The sequence below is a fragment of the Lissotriton vulgaris genome, unplaced genomic scaffold, assembly GCF_964263255.1.
Source record: "Lissotriton vulgaris unplaced genomic scaffold, aLisVul1.2 SCAFFOLD_1069, whole genome shotgun sequence".
NCBI lineage: Eukaryota > Metazoa > Chordata > Amphibia > Caudata > Salamandridae > Lissotriton > Lissotriton vulgaris.
In genome coordinates, this window is record NW_028244666.1 from 432,085 (window position 1) to 450,300 (window position 18,216).

General features: G+C 40.6%; 1 protein-coding gene across 4 annotated transcripts in view; it reads left to right on the forward strand.

Moving 5' to 3' along the window:
• The window catches only part of LOC147667170 (ensconsin-like), a 652,025-nt gene that overhangs the window by 416,847 nt on the left and 216,962 nt on the right, over window positions 1-18,216 (forward strand). For 2 of the 4 annotated variants that reach the window (XM_086948874.1, XM_086948875.1), the window contains one exon: window positions 9,644-9,792. In XM_086948874.1, coding sequence (XP_086805000.1) covers window positions 9,644-9,792 — 149 coding nt within the window. The remainder of the gene's footprint in view (window positions 1-9,643; window positions 9,793-18,216) is intronic. The other 2 variants (XM_086948876.1, XM_086948873.1) reach the window with 1 other exon arrangement.

The following is an 18,216-nucleotide window of genomic DNA, read 5'->3' on the forward strand; positions in this document are numbered from 1 at the left end:
TTTGTGAGGAAACTGACAGGAAGAGTGCGTGCACTGCCGAAGCGATCCTGGCTAAGGATTAATATATAAACAGAGGACATTGTTTAATAATTGGTCTAGAGCGGATTTGAAATTAAGCTATTCGGGTAATATTACCGTCTTTGGAAAGTAGTTTAGTTCTGTCAGCTGGTAATTAATTAATACTGCCTGTTTTCTGACAGCTGACATCGACATCTTTTAGAGACCAAGGAATGATTTGCATTAGTTATTTATGAAATCTTGAGGCTAATTTTTGGGAGCAACTATTTTAGTTCTTAAGTTGATCTAATTGGTAATAAGATGGCAGAGGAAAGTATAAGGGAAGCAGATATTTCCTTGGAGGATCGAATAGGCAATTTGTTAAATAAGTTTGCGGTGGATTTAAATATGGAAAATAAATTCGAGGATTTGTTACAGGTTAGGGGGTTTTCATCACAGGAAGAACATTTTTGGTCAGATGGGGAGGATCCACTTGATATGAGAGGTGGAAAAATGAACAGGAAATATAAGCATATGGAGGTTGATAACTTAAAAGCTAAAAAGAGCAAATCTGCATTAGCAGATTGTGAATTTCATGGCCGCACGAAACAAAGATGTTTCAAGGAGACACAGGGGGCCAGAAAAAGAGTCCAGTGGAGGCTAATTTAAAGAAAACTAAAAGTGGTCGCAAACATAATACGATCACTTGTGACGATTAATCTGGAAGTGCAGAAATATAGTTGTTAAGTTCCTCTGATTTTGAAGATGCTGGGATTGTTCAGCAGTCGGGTCAGTTGGATGAGGATAAGAATGTTGGACATGGGTCTCTAGTTGACCCTCTTGGGGAGTCTGTGTGATCCAATGCTTCTGAAGCATCCTCTCTCTTCTGAGTGGACTCCAGGACTCCATGTGGCAGAGTATGTAGAGACCGGGCTGCACAAACAGATTCCTAAAGATGTGAGAATGAGACTGTGTTCATATCTGAGACCCCTGATCTTGATGCAAAAAGTTTGGCCTTCATTGGTGAAGGTGGTCGTGACCCAAGGAAGCATTTAGATAAGGATCTTAGAATGTGCCAAGACAGGTTGTTAGACCTTACTAACCCACTTATAATTTTTTTTTGACATGGCAGAAGATGCTTATGTGGTAAAGAAAGCTCTGGATATGCAAGAACTGATGGAGTGGGTCAAGAGAGCAGTAGGTTTATTAGGTAATGCGAACACAGCCATATCAGGTGAAAGAAGAAAGAGCATTCTTCTAAAGATAGACCCTAAATTGGTGGAGCTGGTTAACAATGAGGCAGGCCAGGATTCAAATTGGATGCTTTTTGGAGACACTTTTATTAATGAGCTGTCTAAATACATTGGGGCTTTCATTTCGTTACAGAAGTCTCCGAGAGAGATTAAGAAGGTCTTTGACAGTTGTTTTTTTGGCAGGGGTGAATAAGAGGTCTTGCCCGGCCATGGGCAAGGCATCCCATGATCCTCTTTTTCAAGAGGATTAGGGCCTTACAAGTACCAGTCCTTTTACCAGCCTGGAAATTTTTATCCTCAGAGACTAAGATCTAGGGCAAGAGGAGGCCAACAGAACAGGAGATCAGGTAGGACAAGACCCTTTTGTTATCCAGTTAAAGTTAGGTGACAGACCTCCTCAATTTTTTCACAATTGGATTTTCATAATAAAAGATCCTTGGGTTCTTCAGACTGTGTTAGGATATCACATAGATTTTGTTGAGGAACCAGTTCAGTATCTGCTTCCAGACATGATAAGATTCAATGCAAATCTTTTAGATTTCGTGAACATGGAGGTCTTACAATTGGAAGGCAAAGGAGCAATTGTGGAATTAAGGAATTTTGTGGCAAGTTTTTTGAGCCATATTATCCTGGAGGAAAAGAAGGCAAGGGCATGCAACCGGATATAAATTTAAGACAATTGAACAATTGGGTTTGTGTTATCATTTCAAGATAGAAGGGATGCATATGCTGTGAGATGTGTTGCAGTCAGGGGATTGAATGACCTTCTTAGATTTAAAGGAAGCTTATTTGACGGTTCCAATTTGGGAACCACATCAGAGATTTCTTCAGTTCAGATGGGCAGAGAAGCTATGGAAATTTATTTGCCTATCATTTGGTCTATCGTCAGCCCCTGGGTGTTTTACATAAGTGCTTCATCCAGTAGCAGTCTACTTGAGAGAACGAGGAATACACCTAATTATTTATTTAGATATTTTGTTAATGGATCAGAACAGGGTGAGAGTAGAAATCATGTTTGATACCCAGTCAGGCAACTTAGGTCTCGGGCTTTCTAGTGAATACTGTTCAGGGACAATTGAAGCTGCCCAGGGAAAAGTTAAAGAGAATAAGAAGAGAGATTCGGAAAGTGTTGATGTTGGAAAAGATTTCTTTGAGAATGCTTGCAAGAGTGGTTGGTCTGCTATTTTCTACGATTCATGGTTATTTTTCCAGGACCATTGAATTATCGTGCACTTCAGAGGTTGAAAGGTGGACATTTGAGATGTGGTCTGAATTATGGATGATTCCCCTCTCTGCACAGAGAACAGTAGTCTACGCCCTAGTTACCTCTAGACTGGATTACAACAATGATCTTTATCCAGGCTTCAACAAAGCAACAATTCAGAGGCTTCAATTGGGGCAAAATGCGGCTGCTGGACTGCCTCGTCATGTGCCTACGTTTTCCTCTGTCTCTGGCTTTCTTCGTGACCTACACTGGTTGACAGGGGAGAAACGGGTCAAATTTAAAGCTTTGTGCTATACATTTAAAATTAAAACAGGAGTGACCCTGCAATATCTGCAAGACCTGGTTCAGTGTGATCAGCCCTCTCGCCCTCTGTGCTCTGCCCAGCAGACAAGGTTTATTGTCCCAAAAGTCGTATGAGAGGTCGGCCATTCTCCTATTTAGGGTTCCCGTGGAATTCTCTACCTGCCTCCCTACGTGAGGAATCTGTATTCGGTGCCTTCTGCAAGGGCTTAAACACTTTGTTTTTTAACCTCTAATATTACTTCTTTCCGCTCAATACCTTCCCCTCCCTACTTGGCCGGTGCCAGGAAACCCTCCAGGGTAGCTGCGAGCTTTACACATTCAATTTAAAAATAGTAATAATTATTCAGTGGATTTGTGCTTACAGAGGAAGCAAAGAAAGAACTAAAGTGGTGGTTAAAAAAATGGAAGCTTGGAATGGGAGAGACAATTTTGGTGAAAATCCGGAGTAGGTTATAGAGTCAAATGCAAGTTTGACTGGTTGGGGGCACTTTGTGGTGCAATTTCAATAGGAGGTATTTGAACAGAGGAAGAAAAAAGGCTACATATAAACTGCCTAGATCTTCTGACCGGTTCCTTTGCAATAAGGAGTTTTACCAGACACAGGACCCAGTGTTCAGTTCTTCTGGGGATGGACAATATCTCAGCTTTAAGGTATGTGAATAAGTTGGTACCTCCGCATTCGAAAGATCTGGCGGATCTGGCAAAAATGTTTTGGAATTACTGCTTAAAACAGAATGTTTTAGTAAAGGTGGAACATATTCCAGGGCTGAAGACTGTAGAGGTGGATTGGTATTACAGGAAATCCAGGGATTTCAGCGATTGGAGACTGGACAGAATAGTTTTCATAAGGTTGATGGAGGTATGCGGTCCTTGTCAGGTGGATCAGTTGGAGACATTTTCCAGCTGGCATCCAGATCCAGGGTCGGCAGGAATAGATGCTTTTAGGCAGGGTTGAAGGGGACTCGGCCCCTATGCATTCCCTCCATTCACAATGATTACATGTGTAACTTTGATGGTGCGCATATGGAGAAATCCCAGGTTTGGTACCCGATTCTCCTGGAGATGTCTGTAGATTTCCCAATAATATGGGAGAATTGCACGAGATGATGTTATTAGAACAGCTGAGACTGGTGGCATGGAGAATTTCAGGCGTATCTGGGAGGTGCCTGGACTTTCGTAGGAGGCTTCTATTCTTATTAGGGAGTCCTGGGCACTGGGTACCAAGACGATGTATAGATTGGCATGGAGAAATGGCTTTGCTGGTATGTGGAAAGAAGGGTTTGATCCTGTTTCAGTGGGTATAGTTGAAGTGGTTAATTATTTAACCTGTTTATTCAGTTTAGGTTTGGCTTATAGGACTATTAATGTGCATAGGCCTGCAATTGCTGCAGGTCACATATTGGTAAATGGTTTATCTGTGGGACAGGATGCTCTGGTGAGGCATTTAATGAGGAGTGTAAGAGTGTCTAAACCTCCAGTTTCTAGCTTCTGTTTGGGATGTGTCAAGGTTCTCAGCTATTGTGAGGATTTAGGAAACAGAGCTGTTTTAGATTTGAAGATTTTGATTCAAAAGTTGACTGTTTTGTTAAGTTTACTTTCATTTAGAGGAGTTTTAGATGTTAGATCATTAGTTGTTTGTGGAAGGATTTTTAATTTAGAAGTGGTTTGTTTTTACTTGAGCAAATGGACAAAGTCTATTTCTGAAACTATTGTCTATCCATATTTTGATGAACATGAGATATTGTGTGGTTCGTTGTATGAAAGAGTATGATAGGAGGACTTCTGGACTTCAAGCCCTTTTGCAGAAACAGTTGTTAATATCATTTAGACAACTACCTAAGGCTGTTTCAGCCCCTAATCTTGCTTATTGGGTGAAAGAGATAATGAAGAATGCAGGTGTTGACGGAAGCTTGTTTGGTGCACATTCTGTGAGGAGTGCTTCCGCTTCAAAACCTGTTATCCCTGGGGGTGGGGGTGGGGGTGGGGGTGGGGGGTGGGGTGGTTTGCAAGACATTTTGAGGTGTGCAGATTGTTCTAATGATATCATTTCGAAAATTGTATTTATCCTGAAGTGAATGCAGCTTCTTGTTTATTAGAGAATCTTTAAACTTGCAATAATATTAGCCTCCGGTCTTGCCATAAAAAGTAGATATTTCCCAACTTTGATGGTCAGAAAGTTTAGACTTTATTAAAGACACGGCGGCTAACATTATCCCTCCCTTGTTAACCAACCCAGTTAATGGTTGCTGGTTTTGTCTTGTAGCTCGTGCGCGATAATAGAGTCCGATGGAAGAAAATTCAGAGAATTTGTTTGTTCGATTTACTGAAGTTTTTATTTGGACTTTTGCAAAAATTTATAGTGAAGATCTATAAACATTTTTGTATTGTGTTATGTTGGCAGTTTGCTATAAAGAAGGAAGGTGGCTGGGGTTTTTGGCATTTTGTTGGAACTGCAATTTTGTTAAAGTTCTGTATTCTTTAAAGGGGCTGCTGTGAGTTGCGCAACTAAAGGAGATTGCAAAAATATTAGCTACAGGTCTTTCATAAAATACAGAGTTTCTGACCCTCACAGCTGGGGAAAATGTAAATTTTCTTCTGTTCATTGGGTGGAATATGCGCTCCTATATATCTTAAGGAAAATAAAATAGTATCCCACTTTCAATGCTCGCTCGCAGTGCACTTCTGTTAAAAATTCCTAAGTGGTCTGAGATAAGTATTCAGTGGCCTAGCACGATTCAATGTTCTACACAACAAATGTTGTGTATTTGAGGGGTTTGTTTTTCACGACTATCTAAGTTATTTGAGAAAACACCTTTTTGTGCTTCTCTTTTTCTCTTTTACTTGTAGCCTCTGGCCATCATGTTCTAAGTCATTGTGCCACCTATTATGTTGTTTTTTCAATGAGTCTTTTTGATGGCATTAGAAGATGAAAATGTTCTGAACGTTTGTAAGCAAATGATTGCGAGCATGATTTCCACCGCTCTCACTTCTTTCTCTTGACTACATCAGTTGTATGGCAGTTCAGATTGCCTTTGGTTAGTAAAATGCATTTTGTCGCCGTCCTTAAGTCATTGTATCCATAACTTGCAATTGGAAAAGTAGTCCATATGGTTTATGGCTAATTTATCCTCTGTTTCACAAGGATACGGACCTTGGGAGGGCCCTAAAAGGGCAGAGAGGTCCTCACCAAAGATATAGAAAGAGATGCGTCCTCCCTATCAATTATCCCTAAAAACAATTAAATATCCCTTCTGGAACCAGAGTGGTTCTTTCTAGAGAAAAAACAAGGGGGAGAGATATTGAGGAGGGGGGGTGTTCTTTTTTAAGATGACACTGTATTAAGAGTTTTACGCCAGTCTTTTGTCACACCCTGTTGTGGGTGAAAATGGAAAGAGACACTTTTCCTAATATAGCCTCACTCACTCTAATAGTGACATGCTTAATCATCGGGCTCACCCTAACTCCTAAAGGTGGGCTCAACCATCTTTCAGGGAGCACTTATGAAGATTTTGTGTATGGGGGCGTAACATTTAAAGATCCTAAAGTATCCTTTATTAGTGGAGTGGGAGGGAAGGTTAAAAAAAATACTAAAGTAGGGTAAGAGTATGTAATGGTCCTATGACCCTAAACTAGACAGCAACATGTTTCAGCCCTTTCTATTGGCCTAGTGATGGTCCTGGGCTTTCATCCGGGTGGATGTGAAGAAGTCACTTCCACCAAAGATGTGAGTGCATAGTTGGCATGCAGCTTGCATGTGTAACACTGCAGGATTTTTTAGGAACAAGTCTAATACTTGCCGCTGTTTTCTAAGAGGAATTACCTGTAAAAGAACACCGAAAAAGAAGAAAAAGGACAAAAAACACATATAACAAGCATTGGAATAGCCAATAGATCTCACCTTTGGGACCTTAGCGCATACATGAAAAGTAATATACTGATGATCTCGCAAGCTGCCACCTTTAAACACGAACAGCGTTTACCTGTTGGGCTTCGAGCTAAAAGTAACACAGCCTCTTCACCTGGCAAAACACTAAAACCCAAGAAAGAAAACATGATTGCTAATCACTGCATCTGCGTACCTTCCTCTCCCTTCAATATATTGCAGAGGGGCCACGCGCTATTCATGAGTACCGCGTATGCACCTCTGCTATGCTCACTCGTTACCAAGCAACAGTGGGCACGGCCTCTTGGGCAGCGGTGTCATAATACATGGAATGATGTAATGTATGATCAGAGTACACATATAAACTTTGCTCTGAAGCTTTAATGTTATATTGGGACCTGGTTGACCGGGGTGTGTAGTTACATGAAAGTGTGGTCTTCTCATTGGAACCTGATGTCTACATCAGTATTTTTCCTAGTAACTTGAGTCACAGACAGCGTGTGCCTTAGGAAAAGAGAAGGAAGGGCAAAGTTCAATGGAAATCATCATGACCCGATGCACTTCCGTCCAAATTCCACACGCTTGACAGCACTTGGAAAACATTCTCATAAGAGTGATAAGCTCATTGCGTGAATGAACACTATGCACCGCCTGCCAATGTGCTGTGGAAGAACTTTCTAACAATCCATTTCCTTTGTGCGGCTTGCTCTCCAAGAACATGCAGCACTCTCAGGGTCTGCAATCCCGTAATGCTATTATAATTACAACCATCTCCTGGGTCTGATGCGGCAATAAACATGTTAATACGTTGACTGCTTCTTAGATACATGTACTACAAACAATTATTCATTTAGGAAACGCACAAGCACTGAAGGCAACAGAAAATCATGATGGAAATCAAAGACGCTCGGACTTGTCTGTCGGAATCAAAGATGGTATAATCATGATAATACAATGTACATTAAGTAGACTCAGTGTAGATAGGTAAAAGTGTAAGCAAGTCTGGCACTGAAAGGTGAGCGGCTGTCTGGGCGAAGGCTTTCCTGTGGCGAGAAGTAGTTTCTCAGCTATGGAATGCGTGAGCCCTTCCAGAAATTACACGTGCCTTCTAATTAAAGCGGCAAGGAAACCTGACACAAAACAGATGGCCCCTGCGCGCCGCTGCTGGGAGTAAACATTTCCCGAGAAGTTGGGAGACCAACACGCCTTTGGCCAATTGTGTGCTGGAGCCAGACACATAGGCCAATAGCGTATAAGCACCAGATGCACAAGCTTCTACAAAACCTGAAGTGATTCCAAGAGGCGGATTTCCTAAAGCAGCGCATGTGTGCTGCTTCTAGGCTCGACCTAAAAATAGTTTGTAATGTGTTGTAAAGCCAGAAGGAGGCATGCTGCTGCTGTGAACTTTTATAGTGTTGTCCCCCTTAAAAAGTAACCCTGGAGGTGCCTGGTATTGTGTAGGGTACACCAGAAAAGGACAGTGCTCTGATCTGGTTGCTGTAAAAGGATTCATACCAGTAACACTCAAACATGATTGTTCAAAAACCATGTGGCTAATTTATACGCGAGTGATATATTGGAAAAATGTAATCTAGTCCTGTATTTCCTTCGAAGAGTTCTGGTGATAAAACAAACTTCAACCGGAAAGCAGAGTAGGAGCGTAAGATACCTTGTCTATTATTTATTTTGTATAGTACATGTTATTTTGATGCAGGGAAATGTTTTTTTAAAATATGAAGTGTACCACTGCTCTATACTGTTAGCAATAAAAAGACAAGAAAAGTGTTTATGTGGTTAAGAATACAGGATTTGCTCTGTTAAAAAAGGACAATGTGCCTGTAGAAGTCTGAAGTTCTTGAAGATGTTGCAAGCAAGGTATCTAGAGAGTTGGACTTTGGTGAAATTTAGAATGCTCAGGTTTTGCCTAGCTCATTTGAAGAGTGTTTTAATTATTCAGTGGGCCGTGGCGAAAGAGACTACTCTAAAATTACATAACTTGCTATAGAACAAATGCCGGGACCCAACGTTTTTCTTAGAATCCCTGGGCTGGGGTTTCAGAATGTCAGAGGTGCCAAATACCAAAGTTGTTTAGTTATGATTCTGTCTCGTACCTCTATCATCCACCACCAGACAGTCACTGTCCCTTTAACACACTCTTACAGATTGTATCATCCCTGCTGTGTTCCTTTGTCGCTGTTTTTCCGTCTCTCTCTTCCCCCTTTCCCCCGTTTGTATTTTCCTCTCTTTTCCTCTGAACTGAAAAATAAGTGCTGGCCCCAAAAAATTAGTGGCACCTGTAACTGCTGGCTTAAATTAAGCACTGTACACAACCCAAAAGCTGTTCTAGTATCCCAAAGTTGCTCTCTTGTTAAACTACAAAGTGAACTGTTGTCAAGTTCAGTAAAGTATATTATCTAGGTTGCATCTTTTCACTTAATTTTACTTCAAAGAGTGTGGTATGTGTAAAGTGCAACTGTGTGTACTTAACTAATGTTGTGATGAATCTCGTGATGTTCTGTGAGCTTTGCTCCCTGTCCTGATTTTTTTCCTCTCCTTGATACTTTTTTCTTTTTATTCTTTCTCTTTATGGCTATATGCTTCTTTTGTAATTTAAACAATTACGGATAGGGCTTTGTTGTTCAAATCCGTTCTGTTCATACATGTGATTCTTAATGCTTTACCAAAGCCATTGCTCGGATAAAATTTAAACCGGTTGGATTCATTTCCATTATTGTGAACTATAGATTCACATCTCAGTTTAAGGAAATTGAAAGATTAAAAATTATAGTAGAATTTTAAACAAACATCTTGTCTATAAACCTCTGTTTCGACCAAGATGTGAAAGTGATGGTTCTGGGCCAAGCTGTTCTCTTTCGGAATTAACTTCTCCTTTCTTTTTTCCTTCTTTTATCATTTCATTGCCGCCGGCTGTTGTCATTTCACTGTCCTCTTCTCCTACATTGATCATTGTAAATACCATAGTTATGCCCATTTGTCCTCGTTCAGCATCTTGCAGCCCCATCAGTCCACTGCCCTACAAGATCACAAGCAGTAGAGGCGGCGAGAGACCTAAGCTTTTTATAATGGCTCCAGATACAGTAGGACGTCGGAGGACTACGCACTCACCAATGGTAAGCAACGTTGCTAAGCATGAAAATTGACTGTGAAAACTAGGGTTGATTAACAACATCTGCTAAGTGCAGCATCACCATTACAACATCATAATCTTTGTTTTTACACAGTGCAAGAATACATTTTCCTACAATTATTGTTGTAATGTTAAATTCTCATTAAACAAATTTGGTGATTGTTCATGTCACGCAGCATAATTGATCGCTGTAGAATTGTGTTTATATTTTGTCAGCAGTGAGGCTAGAACTAAATGTGAACCCCTTGTCAACGTTTTGGTGATTTCAGCCTACGTCAGAAGAGAAATAAAATCAAGTTTGAACTAGAAAGAGAAAATGGAAGCATAGGAAGTTGAACTGTCATGGACATATACACATATTGTGAACTTAAATGCAAATAGAAGTTTCAGAAGGACATGTTGCATGTTTCAATTCCTCTACTGATGTTATTTTCTACTCCAAAAATTAGCAAATGAATCAGTAGTACAAAACAAATTCAAGAAAAAAATAGTAGTATCAAATACTTACAAATATATAACTAATGTCACTTCAACAATTCATCTAGATCTACCATTCCATCAGCTAAAAACCAACCCCTAAATTTGCTAAAAATAACTACACCCAAACTCATTGTATATTATTTTTTCCAAAATGTATTAAGAACCTATTTCTGCCGACCAGTCCTTGAAAGTTTCGGGAGCTTGTGTTACACAGACTCACACTTGGCAATCATCAGTCCTCTCCATCAGAGTCAAATCACTGCAGTCTTTTTCTCTTATCTCAGAGGAAATGGCCTAATGTAACAACTAAAAGTGATATCCGTCACTTGTCACCAAGTTACATAATGATGCATAAATCAGATTTGTATATTCTGGCATTATCTTATCGATCCTTATGCGCCAGGGAATGTCCTTGCTTCCAAAAAGGAGGAGCAACTATCTGTTGTGCTAGGTAGACAAAAGGTTTGGGTCTTAGAATGTCATGGGGGAAGGATGTGACACCCCATCTACCGGTCACCAAATTACAATGGTCTAACAGTACTGGTCGCAAGAAGGTGTCCATTGTTCATCTGCTCTTGTGGGGTAACCAAAGTGAGTATCCTAGAAGGATTAAGAATTATTCCTGTTCCACTTTCACCCAAGGTTCAGTCATACCAATGGTAGGTCACCCTAGGGCTGGTTTTAATTGTGCCACTCCGTAGTAGTTTCGATATTTAAAAAAAACAAGGTCTCTATCACCAATTACTTTTTAAATGGCTGATCTTACCAAATGTGCTTTTTATTGTTCAATGAGAAAGACTGTGACTTGAACCTAATGGCTTTAAAACTGTTTCAGGAAACAACATACAAAGAGACTGTGCTTACATATAGGAATCTGGAAATGAAGTTAATCTTTACCCAAGCTATTCATCCAAATCAGGAGCTTTCACTCCCCCTCCACTTATAAGGCTCTTTACATAGGGTATCTAACATCCCAGGGAAGTTGCTTAAATAGACCTCTTTGCTGTGGTTTGGAAGTCTCAAAGATATCGGATTTGACCATCATACCATTCTAGGCCTTGAGCTTTGCACAAAACAGAGTAGGCGAGGCCATTAGGGTTCAATCACATCCCTCTGTACTTTGAGTAGTTAGATTAGAAACCAGAGATTTTGGAGACCCCCTCAAGGGAGATAATGCCTGGAGTGAGGTTTCTGGTTTAAATATTTGCTGCAAACTTTGAATTTATGGTACCTGATTGAGTGACTAGTCCAAGGATGCTAGGCACTATAGTTCATTTTTGTTGTACCAGAAGTATTAGTGATAAGGCGATTGGCATCAGTGAAGATGGACTACCCTGCCTTGTGTCCCATGGTACCTGAACAGGGATTGTTAGCGCTCCATTATTCATGATCCTGGCTTTGGGGCAGACTAAATTTACTTCTCTGTATCTTTGGTACATGAGCCTAGGTTCTATTTTTTTCCTGAGTAGGTATACCAATTCTGTATAGTGGCCATAGGTGTTCAGTTTAGCTCTACTACTACCTCCATTAGGTCATAGCTAGTTGACATTGTCATATGTAGTCCTGTTCTGTATAAATTCTGCTTGATACTGCAACACTAGCTACAGCCATACATGTTGCAATCCTGTCACCAGGAGTTTTGTGAATATTTTTTCATCACAGTTTAACACTGCAGTGAGCCTATGTGATTCACTTTTTAGAGGAGCAAAGCCTATGTTTTTGCGATTCATAGGTTATGATGGCAAATATGTTTTGTGCATCAGGCCCTATGCCTACTCTCACTGCTTATGGTCAGAAAACATCTAAAAACTAACCTTGTTAATATCTAGCTGAACTAATCACTGATTCCTGATTTATTATTTAACCATAGACGATCACTTGGGCAGGTCCTTCTGCTGCCATTGCTATGCAGTCAATCAGTGGAATTGTAAGTGCGCTACTCACCCAAGAGGGTCTCAAGGTGCTGAGGGGAGTGAAGGTCCACAGATCTGTTAGTCAAATAGCTAGGTTTTGAGGGTTTTCCTGAAGGTGTTCAGGGAGGGGGTGCGTCTGATGTCTGTTGGTAGCTCGTTCCAGGTCTTGGCTGCGATGTGAGAGAAAGACCTTCTGCCTGCTCTGGTTCTGTGGATGCTCGGGGTTTTGGCCAGTGCGAGGTTGGAGGATCGGACATTTCTTTTGGGTATGTGGAAGTTGATTCTGTTGTTGAGGTATTTGGGTCTGTTGTTGTGGAGGCAATTGTAGGCATGAGTGAGGATCTTGAAGTTGATTATTTTCTCCATGGGGAGCCAGTGGAGTCTTCGTAGGTACTGGCTGATGTGTTTGTGCCGGGGGATGCCGAGGACAAGTCTAGCGGCAGTGTTCTGTATTGTCTGGAGTTTGAGGATTAGGGACTTGTTGATGCCATCATAGAGTGCGTTTCTGTAGTCCAGTCTGCTGGTGCTTAGTGCGTGGGTGGTTGTCTTCCTTGATTCAGGGGGAACCATTTGAAGGTCTTGCAGAGGACGCGGTGGGTGTTGAAAAAGTGTTTCCCATGTCTTTCCATTGTAGTAATTACTTTTGTTCAGTGTTCAAATAAGTACTCTGCGAGGAACCCTGACCTTTAGGGTGCAGGCGTGCTACGTAAAACTACTAAATAATAAATAATGTCTAATTCTGACACCGCAGTGCTGGCCTCTGGTTGGTGGAAACAACAAATCTGGGTCCTGGCTCTCAACCAGCAAGGCTAAGCCAAATACAACTAAACTAACACCACAACTTCCAGTACTGGGCTCAGTTAAATTTTAATGGCCAGAGATCTGTTATGAACAAAACATATCAGTCTGATGTAACATTTGTTACTGGTTTATTTAAATCATTTTTTCTGATTATTTTTAATTTTTTCAAAAAACCTTTCTCGTGCATATACAAAATATATACAAAATATGTACAAATAGATACAGATTTTACAAAACAGATCATACAACACTAAGCGACACATCCACACTGAATCATTCTCACTACAGGCAGACCATTCACATTCACTAGAACAAAATAACATATACCTCTGAGGTATAGGCCCGTGTCAATATGAACATTTCATTAAGCCAAAAAGATAAAATACAGTCTACATTGTCATTTATGATTTTGAAAACATCAAATTCAATCAGAAGAGATCGTATTTTGTCTTAGGTAAGTTTTTTTGATTTTTATGGCTGACACTGGACCTACAGGGTCGACGCGTTTCGAACCCCCTATTGCGGAGTTCTCCTCAGGACCGAAAGCGATTTCTACAAAACAAAAAACATAATTGTGCCAGATTAAATAACTACCCTATCTGAAAACATGTTTGAGTTTACACACAGCCACCATCCGGCTTAGAACCGCCTACCTTAGTTCTCCTGTGTGAGATGCCACAAAAAGACAGGTGTGAGGTATTTTCATTAGTCTACACCGTGAAAAAATAAAATGAAATAAACAAAGACGCACATGACATGCTATTTTTGCCACTAACCATCATTTGGTGTGGATCATATGAGTAAAAAAGCTCACCTTCCCACTCTGTGGTGTTGTCTTGGTGTGCCTAAACAAGAAAATAGGAATGGGAGATCTTTTGTTGAATTCACATTAAACTAAGTTTAACTTGCAGAGGCAATCTAGCTCTTAAATGCTTACCCAGTCTTAGCGTGATATTAACTTAGCCGGGCTTTCTATGTGTGTGGCGAAGGACGAGTCCTTGCTTCAGCTGTCACATTAATCAAAGGTGCCCTCGGTTGAGCTGCAGGAAGAATGTAAAATTACTCGTACTGCATTTGCCCTGTTCGTGTGCAATTGCACAGGAATATTTAGTTCTTGGAAAGCACACTTACTTCATCTTCCGAATGTTTTCTTGCAAAGGCAGCGCAGCGCGTTGCCGGTCTTTCCAAATGAGCTTACTTCCTGAATCTTACAAAAGTCATGTGATCACCCAAATTTTAAAGTGACATACACCGTAAGAATATCTCAAAAACGTTTTAGGATCGTTCCATTCACATAAAGCCAAATAGACATCGATCTGGCAGTAGACAAGGGTTTCATATTAATTTAGACTGCCAGAAAAACTGAAATGGGTAATTGCTTAGAAAATGGTCATAGAGGTAGCTACTGCTTTCGCAAAGCATTGTGGTTGTAGCAGTCCCACTTCTTATGCCTGGCTTAATGTAATTAAAGTCCAGGTATACCAAATGATGGACCCTGCGGGGGGAGACCAGATATTTAGTAAAGAGGGAGGATTTTTCAACACTTTAACCAAGAGTCCCTTTGTAAATTTCTGAGATTTCATTCAGCCCTGATATGGCAGTGTTATATTTCATTATGAGAAATGCTTCCCGCTGTGCTAGTTTTAATTCCATATCTCCTCCTCGTAGGTCGTGTTCAATTTTGGAAATGATCGTCCAGCGTAGGTCATTTTCTTTGTGTTCATGTGAACTCCAATGTTGGACCAGAGGTGCATTCGGAACTTGTTTTCTGATTCTTGACTTATGCTGGGTAATTCTCTGCCTAGCCTCCTGCGTAGTTTTTCCAATATATAATTTTGGACATGGGCACCAAATCCCATAGACTACGTTTTTTGTTAGGCAATTGGTGAAAGTCAAATGTTTCCAGTATATTCTGTCAAAGCTGAAGACTGTGCCTTCCTCCGTTGATTCACAACAGGAACAGTTCCCGCATCTGTGGCGTCCAACCACTGGGGGTAATCCCATCATTCCTCTTAGTCTCAACTTCGGTTCACGTGGTAAAGCTGCCCTCACAATATGATTTGTCACGCGTTTCTCTTTTTTGTATGCAAAAAGAGGGGGGTCCAGTAACTCGCAATGTAGGTTTTTTACCAAATGCCAATTTTGCAAGACCAACCTACGTAGTTGGTGTGTGTTGGAACCGAAAGTTGTCACACAAACAATCCTTTTCAATTCCTGTCGTGTTTTCTTTTCCAACAAAGTCTCTCTCGGGACCCACCATGCCCTTCTTAAGGAGTGTTTTAAGAGTTTTTTGGGGTACCCTCTTTCGAGTAGCCGTTCCATTAACCCATTAGCATGTGTGAAATATTCCTCCTTACTGGAACAATTTCTCCGAATTCTTAAAAACTGTCCGAAGGGTAAGTTTTGTTTGAGGCTCCTAGGGTGGTGACTGGTAAAATGTAATGCTTTATTTCTGTCAGTGGGTTTCCGAAATAAAGTTGTCCCGAGTGTGCCCTCTGTTGCATACACTTGGACATCCAAAAACGTGATGTTGTTATTAGATGCAGTGTGGCTAAATGTAATGTCCTCTGTTCTCATGTTGAGCCATGTCATGAATTCTGTTAATTTATCCTGTGTTCCCGACCAGATGAAAAAACGTCGTCAATCTACCGCATATATTTTGTAATATATGTAGCAAATGGATTGTTGTTATATATGAATCTATCTTCATATAGACCCATGAACAGGACCGCTAACTCCGGTGCGAAGGGGCAGCCCATTGCTACCCCCTTAATTTGATAGAAGAAATCAGTATCAAATTGAAAGTAATTTTTTTGCAACGCAAATTTAGCCATTCTCAAGATGAAATTAGTTGGTACTCTAGTGGGTTGCTCCCTTTGTTTCAAAAAGAGCTCCAAAGTTTCTAAAGCCTGTTCCTGCAGAATTTGTGTGTATAATGACACGACATCCATTGTCACCATCAGTTGGTATGTCTCATCAAATTTGATAGATGTTATTCGATTGATGAATGCCGTCGTGTCTTTTAGATGTGCTGGGACCGTTTCGACAAATGGTTTCAAAAAATGGTCGATGTATTTTGATACTGGCTCCGTCAGAGATTCACATCCTGAAATGATTGGACGGCCAGGGGGATCATTTGGATCTTTATGCATCTTTGGCAAGACTTAAAATATGGGAGTCCTAGGGTTCTTATTTTAAAGGAAAGCAAATTCTTTCGGTCCAAGTATACCAAGGTCAAAGCCTGCTTGCAGGATAATGAAAAGCTCGTTTTGTAACTTTTTTTGAGTTATAATTGATCTTTTTGTAACACAACGGATCGTCAAGCTGCCGTTTGACCTCCTTCTTATACCTGTTAAAAACCCACAGGACAACTGCGCCCCCTTTGTCCGCTTGTTTTATTATTAGTGATTTATCATTTTTTAAGGAAAAAATGGCGTCCTTTTCACTCTTAGGTAGATTGAATTTCACAAATAGTTTTTTCTTTTCGAGGGCATTTATCCCAGATAATATCGCTCGCTCAAAGGTAATAACCTCTTTGGGGGTTTTGTTGATTGGTGGATAGAAAGTAGATTTTAGGCGGAGTCCCGTGGTTTCAGTGTTTCTCAACTCTGGTGTATCTCTGAAAAAAGTTTTCAGGCGTATTTTCCTGCAAAATTCACTTGCTTCCAATTTCATTTTGACAAAATCCGTTGGTCGAACGGGCACGAAGGAGAGACCCTTTTCAAGCACAGCTATTTCAGAACTAGATAGGACTCGGTCAGATAGATTGAACAAAGATGATGGTGTTAGCTCCTGTAATATTGGCGTCTGGTCCTCATCTCCCATGGTTGGCTTCCTGGACGCGAACGGCCTCTTCCCCGCTGTTGGACTCTGCCTAAAAAAGGCTGGGGATTTTGTTGTTGATTTTGTTGGTTACTCCTGGTTGCTGTATTATTCCGTGAGTCAGAATTATCCGTCTCCCCTCCCGAAGAGGAGGAGGTGTCCGAAAATGTTAGGAACTTATTTCTTGAGCGTCCCTGATTGTCCTGAAAAAACCTTCTTTGTGTTGGTCGAGTATAAAAGTCCTGCTGTAAGTATGGGTATACTACCTCTAACGAAAAATTCTTTTTATCAAGTTCGAACTTGTTCCCTTTCTGGGTTACAGTATAATCCTTGAATTCTTGGATTTCCTTTTCAATTTTCTCCAGGAGATTTTTTGAGTCCGTGATTAGTTGGTTATTTTGTATTTCCGTCTCTAAAGCTGCAATTTCTTGAAGTTGTTTGAGAGAGATCCTGTGTGCCGTTTCTACTGTAAGGACCATCAAGTCCCTACTACATTTAGTCTCAATACCACTGAAAACTTTTTTATATTCAGGGTCGTCGATAAACACCATGGGGGTATTACGAATTTGTAAGCCTGATGGAATTGTCCCTGCTTGCAAATGTAGCACAAGAAAATAACCATGTAAATCGGTCCTTATCTGTTTTTTCACAGCCTAATTAATTTATCCGATTCGTTTTGAGTTTTTGCAGTGGAACTTAAGGTGGCAGAAGCAAACACCGGTGGTGCCCTAATAAGATTTTGAATGTGTTCTTCGCTATACGCAAAGGTGTCTTTCTCAGACATGCTATACAAAAAGTGCACTGGACAGATAGCTTTAAGATAAAGACAATTAACAAAAACAAAACTTAAATCATATGCACTTGAACAAAAGACCACACTTAATGACAATGAACCTCTAGGTGTGAAAGTTGTATTCCAACCTCGAGTGACCTCGCGAGCAGCTGCCCGCCCTGAATCGAAGCCTCTGGTTGGTAGCACCTCAACCTCTGTCAAAGTTCAAGCCTCAAAACACAGAAGGAGGGCCTGGAGGGAAAACCTATTTAAAGACTTGCGGACTCAATCCCCTGTTACAATTAATCAATATACAAAAAAGTCCTAAAGTCTATCCACAAAGGAATGTTCATCGATATATGAGCAAACCAGATCCCAGGTACTCAGAACTGTAGTACTGAAGATCAATAAGAAAAGGTCTTTTGATTGATTAGAGATGCAAAAAGAAAAAGGAGGAAGAAAAAGCAGAAAAGAGGAGGAAAAAAAACCTCTGTCACGGATCATTGGTGTCCCATCATTACACTTTGCGTGTCCAGTGTCATGCGTATCCTTTTTAAATCACTTTTTTCTTTTCTATACTGCACTAATCTTTCAAGGGAAATTTACCCTTTCTTGCTAC